At 37.5% G+C, this 12,177-nt stretch overlaps 1 protein-coding gene across 1 annotated transcript in view; it reads left to right on the plus strand.

Moving 5' to 3' along the window:
* Adamtsl1 (ADAMTS-like 1) overlaps positions 1–12,177 on the plus strand; it is a 385,192-nt gene that overhangs the window by 300,215 nt on the left and 72,800 nt on the right. Inside the window, exon 20 of the mRNA XM_013020837.1 lies at positions 9,984–10,111. Within this exon, the coding sequence (XP_012876291.1) occupies positions 9,984–10,111 (128 nt within the window). The remainder of the gene's footprint in view (positions 1–9,983; positions 10,112–12,177) is intronic.

Here is a 12,177-nt window from a genome sequence, read left to right on the forward strand (position 1 = left end):
AATCATAAGCCCATTAAATGAAGTTTAACTTTGTAGATAATATGAAAACTGGATGCAGGAAAGAGAGAGAAAAATAAACCAGCTTCAATTTGGTTTGCATATTTCCTTTACAGAAAGGAAATAGAGATGACAAATGCTTTTCCCAGTTGAACAGTGTAAGAGTAGCAAACCAGAGAAGTAGGAATCTTCCCAATAGATACTTTGGCTTCAACAAAAAAAAAAAAATAGTAGAAACTGGTACAAAGGTCCCAGCAGTGATTTTCATGTGTCAAGCAGGTAGAGAGTGTTAGAAGATGCTAGATGTGAGTGAGTTAGAGCCAGCACTGTCTATTCCCTAGAAGACTAAGGAGGTGAAGGGAGGCTCAAAAATCCTTCTTGGGGTTAATTTATTCTTCTACAAGGGTGGTCTCAGTAAATGGCTGAGTTCTGAAAAAGTGGTTACACCTTCTTGTATTTATACATTTACGAGGAAATCCATGAGACAAACCAGAAGTGAAAATTCTTCAATTTTGAGGTCAGGGGTCAATAAACCTTTCTTGTAAAGGGCCAAATAGTAAATATTTGGAGGTACGAGGGTATCCCTCCTTTTTAATTCAGCCTTCATGGAATAAGAGCAGTCGTATGCTATACTTAAACTGGTATGGCAGTGTTCCAATAAAACTTTATTTGCAAAAGCAGGTGTTGGCTGGAGTTTGAAGACCTCCATCCTATGTAAATAGGAAACCAAGAAGAGTCATTTCATGCAGAATTTTGTGCTTTGAAATGAATTGCTAACACATAGATAAACTACACATCCTAGCAAATTCAAAGCTTCATGAATTTCTAAAAAGAAAGATGCTAAAAAGTTTGGCAGGAAAAGTATGAGAACAGGGTTAAGAATGTGTGGTCAGGTGGCCTTTTCCATTCCAAAAATATTTTCTATACTTCCATCTGAGCAACTGTGAAGTTCCTGGTATTAAATAGCTTTTAGTTGGCAATTATATTAAAAACAAAAAAGGTTAAAAATGCTCTAGCCAAGTTGGTGATATGAAACTATGAACCTCAAATCAATTTTCCCAAAAATACCTGTACAAAATAAAAATAAATATAAAATATTATATGAAATAAAAATAAAAATCCCCTGCAAGTCTCTGTGATACTATAATTTTTGGTTTCAGGAACAAAAACTTCTTGCTCATAGAGGCAGTCCCCTTGAAGAATTCCTTTTCCTCTTGTTTTAAACTGTTTAAAACTCAAACTTTCGTGATCATCCACTTGCCTAAATAACTACAATCTTGGTACACCTTACCTCCACCAAAAATGGGGCCAAACCACATGCCTTCCTATTAGGCCCCGTAGACCCTGGGATATGGTCAGTTTAAGAAAAGGTCAAAGGTCATTCCCCATTCTCATTCTGCCATACTAGATGAACAAGTTACTCTGAGCTTTTGTTTCCCCTCTGAAATGCAGAAACAATATCAATCAAGTAATAGTGAAAGAATGTATATAAAGCAAACACACTGTCTAAAAAAACATTGGTTCCCATTCCTCCTTTTTTTTCCTAATCTAAGGACCCCACTTCCAACAAGAAAAGAAATCTTCCTGTCAGTATATGGAAAAGACCTCACTTCCCTTCCTAGAAATACAAGTTTGAGGCTGTCTCCACTCAGACTAATTCAGTTTTGCTTATTTTTTCCTGAGTTCAGTTTTCCAACTCTTATTCTTTTGTTCTTTTGGTTTATATACTTTTCTGAACTTGCAGGATTCTGGATACTTTTTTAGTGTCTAAAATTTCTCTCTTTTTTGGCTAATAGTGTTAACACAGTTATGGAATATCTAGTTTTCCCGGTTCAGAAGTTCCTGAGTCAGGAATAGAATTAAGGCAGTCAACCCAGTAAGCCCTGTGGCCCTTGTTTTCCATTCTATTACTTTCTTTCTACATTCTTTCTACTCCCTGTTCTCTCACACAGTAGCACCTTACTGGCTCCCTTGCCTTTAGTTTTTGCCTTCAAGTTCCTACTTTTCTCAGTCATCTATCCATGTCAAAACATCTCCTCACAACATCCAGAATATATAGCTCAGGCATGAAGAATGAATGGTACTGATGGTGGTAATATAACAGCAGCAATAACAAAATAATAACCTATACTTCTATGGTCTAACACATGCCAGATGCCTTTCTATGAACTTTAAGCACATTAACACCTATAGACTCAACAGCCTCAGATAAGTGCTGTTTTCTCATCTTAGATAAGGAGAGCATCATTGAGAAATTAAGTAAATTGCTTGTCCAAGGCTACAGAGCTACTTAGTAATAGAGCTGGAGCTGGAATCCAATCAGCATGGCTCTAGAATCTGAGCTCTGACCTATGTTATTGTGGATCTGATCACCCTCAGTCCCACTGATCTGAAGATTACTTAAAAAAGTATTTACTATTAATTCAGCATGGCAAAATTATACTGAATAGTAAAGGAAGAACTATTTTATAAAGTAAGAGAGTTCCCACCCTTGAGATATGGCTTATAATCTAACCAAAGAAATGAGACTCTAAAGAATGGATAGGACTTGGTAGAATGGCTTAGAACTCTAGAAGATCAGGAAAGGGAAAGATTCTTTTTTTTTTTTTCAGGTAGGAGAAGAAGTTTATTTACTGAACTGCTGCCCTTACCATGTATGATGGAGAAGCATGGCTAAAAAGAAAAGGGGGTGGGGGAGGAAGGGGTCCACCTACCCTTGGGCCAGGACTTATCTAGGCCAGGGACAGGAAGAGGTGTGGCCAAATGGGGGAAAGGTGTGGCCAACTGGATCTGGACATGACCTCAGGGTCTGGGACTCTCCAAAGGTCAGATGGGAGACATGTGACTGGAGGGGCCCAGGCTGTGACCTAGCAGGAGGGGAAGGCGACTGCTTCCAGGTCTGCCAGTTACAACAGATAACTGGGTGGAAACTTAGCCAAGAAGTAGGGAGGTGTCCCTGTGCAGACCTTACATTCCAGCCTTTTGATAATTATGAAAAGGGGTGAAAATTCTCTCTGGCTACTTCCTGCTGGCAAGGGGCATCCACAGTAGAGGTAAAAGGCTGAGATGTGGTCCCCTCTGGGAGAAGGCAGCAGGCAGCAGCTGTCACTTGGTATGAGTGACTCCTTAGATGAAGACTGGAGGAAGTCTCATGAGGCATTGAGGGGCAGAGTAGAGAGGTGGTGTGGACGTGGATGTGAAGGCCAGCAATGGTATTGGTGAAAAGTCTTGTGTGGTGTAACAAGGCAGTTCGGTTCTCAGAAAAGGGGTAGTTAGGAAATTTTAAACATTTCTAACTGAAAAACCCCATCCGAGTCATAGCACCATATATAAGATAATATATTAAATATGTAGGTTTCATTAGGTAGCCGATGAAGAGAAATGCTATTCAGGCAGGAGAAGAAGTTTATTTACCAAACTGCTGCCCCGCCATGCATGGTGGAAAGGCATGGCTAAAAAGAAAAGGGCAAGGGGGAGATTCTTATGGACTGTGGTAGCACAAAGAAATAAAACTTGAAAAGTTCTTAAAGTGAGGGTTTGGAGAGATAGAAAGGAGGCAAAGCAGGCTGCTTCTATCCCATACAAATGACAAAGAGAGTCAAAGAAGGCATCTTGACTGGAGTGACAAATTTGTTTTAGGACATGGAGCAGTTAAATTTGAAAACCTGGGACTCAGTGTCTAGGCCTATCTTGAGGCCTGCATATGGTTTAAGAAAGCTAATTAGGACAAGAGGCCTAAGATGGCATAAGATCATATCCCAGATGGTACTCTGCCATTTCTGATGAGAAATTCCCAAGAGGCTACTTAGGCTACTATCTATACTATTAAAAAGCAAAAGAAGTAGGAGAAAAACAAAGGAGGCAGTAACAATGCTCAATAGGAAATGTACTCATTATCTTACTCATGTAACTGTAACCCCTGTGTACAGTATCTTTACAATAAATATATATATATATATATATATATATATATTAAAAAAATAAAACAACATTTCCTAAGGAAAAAACCCACTAATATATTTATAATATTGAAATTGGTGCTTTCTTACTTGGAAAACAGAAAGAATGAGTCTGTATACCCTTTATTTTATCTTCATAAGAACATGATCCTACTATTATCCTGTTTACAGAAGGAACTTAAGAGGCTTTCGTCTTTGAATGAGAATTGCCCAAAACCACATGACTTCAGATTAGAGTCTAAATTCCAATTGACTCTTGACTCTAATTTGGGAAGTCTTCTCCATACAGCAGCTCATGGCTGGTCATGGAGGTCAGTTTGAAAAGAGGGTTTACATAAGACGTAACAGTCCCAGTTCAGCCAAGAGAGGATCAGGAGGATATCCTGAAGCCTCCCTACTCACAGAATTGCTGAAGATTTCCTTTGTACACTTTGAGCTGCCTCCTTTCCCAGTAAGAGCACTTGATTGATACACATTGCCAATGCAAAGGAAACCTTCGCTTCCAGAAGATTGTACTCAGTGGGACCTATGTATATTTTTCCACATATTCCTCATATGCATGGCAAAGACTTTTTTAACTTATATAGCTAAAACAATTTTTGTACTCTCTCAAGCAATCTTTATTATTTGTAGAATATTTTAAAAGAAATGCTATCATAAAGAAGCTTTAAGTAAATGTCCCAGAAAGCAAGACAGCTCTGTTAAAGAAATAACTTGGGGGTGGGGAAGGGGGTGGTAGTTGTGAAGGTGGGAGGGATGGGATGGTAGGGGGAAAACAAAGGAGGAGACAATAATGCTTAATAGGAAATGTACTTATTACCTTGTACAACATTTTTATAATAAAAAATGTACAAAAAAAAGAAATAAATAACTTTTAGTCCAGAGAGAACTGACATGTAAGTGTGGGATGGAAGCAAGGAATATTGTTAGACCAAGGAATATTGATATGACTGCAGTACCATTTGCTATGTCAGTCTTTACTGTGCCCATTCTATGTCCCCTCATCTTCTGATTTCTTAAATTCCAAAACAACCCCCAAGAAATCATTCTGGTTTTACTTGGAAGGTGGCACTATGTTTCTGTTCCTACACATTCTGAAACAGGCCTGTCAAATTTGCATCCTAAACACAAGCTGACAGAAATCAGCTACTAACAAATTAAGTTAAAATTAATAGAGTAGATTCCTGAAATACAAAGAAAATGTTTTGTTTTGTTTTGTTTCCAGGAATCCTTCTCCCTCTGGCCTGGCTAGATGGAGAGGCTAACATAAAACTTCAGTCTCTTCAGCAAGCCATTTCCATTTGTCTTCTCATGCTTCCTAGAGAGGCCTACATGAAAACCCTCTCCAAAACTCCTGCTTTCCCTACTGGTAGCTCCAAACTCCTAGCTACAAATTTCGTTTCTTTTGTGTATCATATTTATATATTGTTTTATTACCTTTCAGCAAGTATGGAAAGGAGTTGTGATTTAACAAAGCTGTTTATGAGTACAGTGCGTCTTGATCAATGTCACCCCTTTCAACCTTGTCACCCATCCCTCTCAACCCACCTCTTCTCTCACTTAATTTTGTAGGTTATACATTGAATTCTTTTTTTAAATATTTTTATTGTAAAGATACTGTACAGAGGGGTTATGGTTACTTGAGTAAGGTAATGAGTACATTTCCTATGAAGCATTTTTACCCCCTCCTTTGTTTTTTCCCTACTATCCCTTCCCTCCTGGCCTCCCCACCCTCCCCGGCCAAGTTGTAAAGTTCATTTTCATTATAGTGTCTTATATGTCTCATGTTTCAATGGATCAACCTGTATCTTTGTTTCAGCATTTTGTTATTTCCCTTCCCCTCGTCAAATTAGAAAAATGTATATAGAAGATGCAGGGCACCAGAATCAAATACAGTGACAAGAGGGCTTATACCATAGGGGGAAGAGCATCCAAAAGAAACAAAAAAAAATCACATAGTCCATTAAAAACAACAGCAACAAAGAAAAAACCTCTGTGTCCATATTTTGGGGTTCATTTCACTTAGCATCATCTTATATGGTATGTACATAGCTTTTGGCCTTTTCTGCTTGTTTGGTAAGATTATTCTAGATGTATACTAATTATTGCAAATAAGGGAAACCATGGGACCTATGTTTCTTTGGGTCTGGCATACTTCACTTAATTTTATTTTTTCCAATTCTTTCCAATTTCCCAACAAATGGGACAGTGTCATTGTTTCTGATGAAGGCATAGAATTCCAGATGTCCTTAAGTAGAAGAATGGATCAAGAAAATGTCACACACACACACACACACACACACACACACACACAGACATATATATATATGTACATTGAATTCTTGACTGCACTCTCCCTACATCTCCTTTTCATTCATCTACCTCTCTCCTGATAACCCCACCCCTTTCCAAGTTCCCATTTCCTGGTATTTTGTTGAGCTTCTACTTTGCCTTTCTAAGGAATTACACTGTTTGAGTTCTCCCTTGAATCTACCATATTTTGGTTAATACATTTGTATACACTCACATACCACCCATTCTATTTATTTATAAGTTTATAAGCTAATTCTCACTTCTATTTATGAAGGAAAACATTCAACCTTTATCTCTCTGGGACTGATTTACTTAATATAATTTTTCCACTTCTTTCCATTTCTTTACAACTGTATATTATCATCCTTTCTAATGGATGAATAAAATTCCATAATGTAAGCTACCAATTTTATGGACAGAATGTAGCAACAATAGGAGCTAAATTTTTCCTTACCTCTAAAAGGACTAGTGCTTTAACAGATTGTTAGGGAAAGAAATAGAATGTCCAGATGGCCTATGACACACTTATGGGCAGTTTCTGACTACAAAATAAAGCATGATTAAACAATTGAATCTTTCAGTGTCCCCAAAGACCCCAAAGTAGAGAAAAAGTGCTGAGCCAAAAACAAGAAATTGTGATTCAAACTCTGACTCAGTCTCCAAGTAGCTTAACTACCTTTGAGCTCTAGAGCTTATTTTTATGACTATAAATAAGCACAACAAATGACCAGTTCAGGTCCATGTAGGGTTTTTTTTTCCTTAGAAAAATATTTAAGATTTTTATAAAGGCAAAGAGTATAGCTTCTTTGTTTTTCTATACATAGTTTATAGGATAAAATCATACACAAATGTTAAATCTTGTGATCTCTGTTCTTTCTTTTTATTTTCACTGCTTGTATCCTGGTTTAAATCCTTATGGTTATGGATTTCCTCTTTTCTCTTCACTACTTCTGTAGCAATACTTTTTCAAGCTTCAGACTTGGGCAAAAAGCTTTGTGTCTCACTTAGCAATGCCATTGCCCAGCAAAACTGAGTTACAAAAGTTAACCCCACCTAGAAAATGGTTCAAGCCCCATATAAGAAAGGAATTTCTACCCTCTACTTGAGATCAGATACATTCATTAGTTCCATGCAAAAAAAAATCTAATAAACTGGAACAGTGGCCAATATTATGTGTCTTCCTACTCCTTCATAATCTCCTTCTAGCCACACACACGTTTAATTCACCACCACCAGGTGTCCAATCTGTATTATCAACAAGAGATGTTAGAAATATACCAAAGGATGGCTTGAAAGTTATCTGTCTTAGTGTAACAATTCCTGCTGCTGAGCAGAAAATATACTTCAACTGAGTTTTAGAAGTTGAAAGCTAAACCATAGAAGAGATTTGCGATGGCCATTTTACTTAAATGTAGCAGAACCAAAATAAAGTTCAACAGAACTGTTTGAGCCTCCTGCTGAAAGTATTTTAAGAATCCTTTCTATAGAAAAAAAGAGACATGCCACAGTTGTAAGGAGGCAACTTCCCTAACGGTTTAGGAGATTTAGCGAATTTTCATCTCTGCCTTCTTAGGGATGAAACTTCATAGTAACCTATTAAATTCAATCATCCTGAGTAGTCAAGTCTATTAAAATGTAATGAAGCCTGCTTTTGTTATTCTTGTTTAGAAATTGTTATGGATGCATACATAATTTTAGTACATCATAAAGATTTAAATCATAAAGTCAGTTTTTGTTTTGGTTAATCTAAAACAGCTTGAACACCTGAAGAGACTTAGCAGTAATACTGCATTATTTTGCCTGTAATAAGATTACATTGCATCTGATAAGAACTATTGCCGCTATTACCTAAAGTATTGTGTGGTCTATTAAAAAATAAGTACACAATACAATCATCTTTCTCTTATTAGGATCTTTGAAGTAAACATGTAATTGCTTGACTTTTAGAAACAGTTGATGTTTGATGGGTGAATAAATGAATGAGTGAATGGATTCTGTTGCAATACCCTGCAGCTTTCTTGTTTCAGTCCTTACGCAGTGCCACAAAAGTTTGCCTATTCATAATAATACTGGTGATAATGTACAGTGGTACTGAAGCAAGTACAAATCATCCAAAAATCTCTTTTAACAAAAGTGTTACCTTTTCTTCTCCATTTTTACCAGAATTGTTCATACCTAACTTGAGTCATTAGATTTAAGCTTTATTTCCCCTATGGTTTACATTTCTTCTGACCTAGATAAAAATAGCAATTTAATAGGCCCAAGGCCAAAAGCAGAGCTGATGAGACTGATCCATTGCTATACTGGTCACTCACTTCAGAACAATTGAGAGATACCCAGAAGGTGTGCTAAACTTAAAACAATATAGTCTACAAAGATCCAGTAAGGACAAGAGTGAAGAAAAAATAAAAAAGAATTGTCTAGTGGGAAAATGTTGCTGGGGCAGGAGCAATGACTAGTAGTGTTAAATTTAGCAAGTTTTACAACTTTTTCTGACCTTAGGCTATCTCCTCCCACTTCTTGAGAAATTACCTCATTGCCTACTTGCTTCCTAGGGATGGATGTTAACATAATATTGTGTGACCACTTCTTTGAGCCTTTTCAAACTAGAGAGGTGGAAAGAATCACTAAGATGGAAATAACTGACTCTAGAAGCTCAAAAGTTGTCACAAAACCATTTCTGTGAATAGCCTGTTGACCTAAGGCCCTGTCTGGGTTGGGTACTAGCTCTTTTGAGTTTCTCTCTGACCTTTCTAGATCCCCACTTCTGCATACCCATGTTAATTACTGTCAGCCTAAGAAGCACAAAGGCATAGGCTTTGAGCCACCATTAGTCACTAATCTGCCTCTCTACTCTCATGTGCCATGTCCTTACTAGAAATGGCATAAATCCAGGAAAGAAAACTCAACTGAAATTGGAACATGTTTTGAAACTCATTGCAGGCATTCACAGTTTGATTTTTATAATTCTTTTTGGGTAAAGTGTTTGAACTAGACAATAATCATTCTGAAATTTTTGCTCCCTGACTCAAAAGAGCAATTTTTGCTGTCATTCTTCTCTACAAAGGGACCTGTGCAGTTTTGTGAGAATTAAAGCAAGAAAGAAAAACTTCATGTTGTGCTTAGAATACCTATAGGCTAATGAAGACAACAGAACTGAGAGAGTTACACAGAAAATTTCTCTCAAATGTGTGCATTGTAATCCTTTATCAATATTTGCATTCAGACTTCTTCTCTCTTCTCCTTCACAGATGCTTCTTTCTATTACATCAAATCCTACCCACTTTCCAGCTACCAAGCAAGCCCTATGCCTTCTTTATACCTTTTTGTTTTCCTTATTAAGCCTTCCCTCAATATCTACCTAAATCATTTGTTCTAGCATCTTCCCTTGCCTCTGGTGTTGTGCGTGTCATGTGCAATTAGTGAATATATGCTATCTACTCCAACTAGAAGTATTTAGTAGTAGTATTTAGATCAAGCAAGCAGTATGTTTAAAAGCAATCAAAACTTTCTTGTTTGGTATTGTCATCAGAATCACACCAATGGAAGTACCAAGAGAGATGAAACTCCTGAATGTCTTAGCTAGTTTCTCAGTTGTTAAAGTACTATATTGCTCATAACCCCTGAGCTCCCTACCAGTCTTCCCAATATTGAATGGCAAAAAGAAAAGTCAGCTGACTTAACTAGGTTTAAATTTCTTTTCTCTTCCTCCAGGATTCTCCTGCAGCCTGATGACTCCTTACAAATCTTGGCACCAGTGGAAGCTGATGTGGGTTTCTATACGTGCAATGCCACAAATGCCTTGGGATATGACTCAGTCTCCATTGCTGTCACATTAGCAGGTAATCTGAAAATCCCTGTGCAGTTTGATTCAGAAAACTTTTATTGAGTGCCTACAATATGTTAGGCTTGCCCAGGACCACATAGATAAACTTGACCTATACTTACTCTGCCTTCAAGGAGTTTGTATTCTAGTCATAATGGATCTAAAGTTCATTGGGAGGTAGAAAGAACTAAGGGCCATAACCGATAACCACAAAATATATAAAAACCATTTTCTCCTGATGGGAGCTCTTAGGAATGGGGTAAAGAGAATTTTGTAAGTAGGAAGGGAGAATGTATTCAGGGTAGAAAAAAATAATATGAGCAAAGATGATATGGCAAATGTGTATTATATTGGGGAACATGAATTGTGCACTATGATTGCTACATATTCTTTAGAGATCCTGTGATTTCTCCTTGTTTCATCTGTTGCCAAAAAAAAGATTTTAAGGTGTATGGACAAGTAAAAATCTGTGCTCATGGTTTGCAGCAACACTGTTTCCCAGAACTTTTATCTGATTGTTCTTACTTCAACCTCTAGCTCTAATAACAGCACTCTGCCTCTATCCACAGATGTTAAAACAACTCAGGATACAAAATTTCCCTACTATGATCTGGTAGTAATGTGTGTATGTGTGTGTGCGCGCACACACGTGTGCACGCACACGTGTGCACATGTACACATATGTACACGTGCCAGTACTAGAACTTAAACTCAGGGCCAGGGTGCTGTCTCTTAGGGATTATTTTTTTGCTCAAGGCTGGTGTTTGAGCTACAGTTCCACATCTGACTTTTTGCTTGTTTATTAGAGATAAGAAGCTCACAGACTTTCCTGCCAAGACTGGCTTCAAACCTTGATAGTCAGATGTCAACCTCCTGAGTAGTTAGGGTTACAGATGTGAGCCACTGGCACCAGTAATATTCTTTTATAAGGGACAAACCCTTGCCTTTGAAACTGAAATAGATTTTTGTTACCAGCTGGACTAATACCTTCATTTCTCAAAGGCCAGACAACCCTGTCACACAGTTGCCCAGTTAGTGGCAGGAGAAGAGAACTTGAGGTCTCTTTTTTTAAATACATGTTTTTTATTGTAAAAATACTGTATGGAGGGGTTACAGTTACAGGAGTAAGGTAATGAATACATTTCCTATTGAGCATTGTTACTCCCTCCTTTGTTTTTCCCTTACCATCCCTTCCCAACCCACCTCCCCAACTCCTCCCTCCTGAACCCCAAGTTGTAAAGTTTGTTTTCAATATAGTGTCTTGTACATATCATTGTTAAAGATGATCAACCTGTATCCTTATTTAAGCATTTTGTTATTTCCCTTCCCCTCCCTAAATTAGAAAAATGTATATAAAAGATGCAGGGCACCAATATCAAATACAGTGAAAACAGGGGTTATACCATGGGGGAGTAACATACAAAAGAAACAAAAAAAATCACATAATACATTTTAAATACATTAAAAATAATAGCAAGAAAGAAAAAAACACTTGTGTCCCTATTGTGGGGTTCATTTCACTTAACATTATCTTATATGGTCATATGTACATAGCTTTTGACTTTTTCTGCTTGTCCTAGACTTATACTAGTTATTGCAAATAAGGGAAACCATGGGACCTATGTTTCCTTGGGCCTAGCTTACTTCACTTAGTATAATTTTTTCTAAGTCTTTCCAATTTGTAACAAATGGAGTGATGTCATTGTTTCTGATGGAGGCATAGAATTCCATTGTATAAATATACCATATTTTCTTGATCCATTCATCTACTGAGGGGCATCTGGGTTGCCTTCACATCTTAGCTATGGTAAATAATGCTGCAATAAACATAATTGTGCTGGTAGCTTTAGTATGGCCTTGTTTTTGATAGTTTGGGTAAATGCCCAAAAGTGGGATTGCTGGGTCATAGGGGAGCTCTATGTGGAGTCTTCTGAGGAACCTCCGTACTACTTTCCAAAGTGATTGAACAAGTTTACACTCCCACCAACAATGCAGTAGGGTTCCCTTTTGGCCACATCCCCTCCAGCATCTGTTGTTATTAGAGTTCTTGATTATAGCCATTCTAACTGGGGTGAGGTGGTA

This window comes from Dipodomys ordii, unplaced genomic scaffold, assembly GCF_000151885.1.
Source record: "Dipodomys ordii isolate 6190 unplaced genomic scaffold, Dord_2.0 Scaffold53, whole genome shotgun sequence".
NCBI classification, from domain to species: domain Eukaryota; kingdom Metazoa; phylum Chordata; class Mammalia; order Rodentia; family Heteromyidae; genus Dipodomys; species Dipodomys ordii.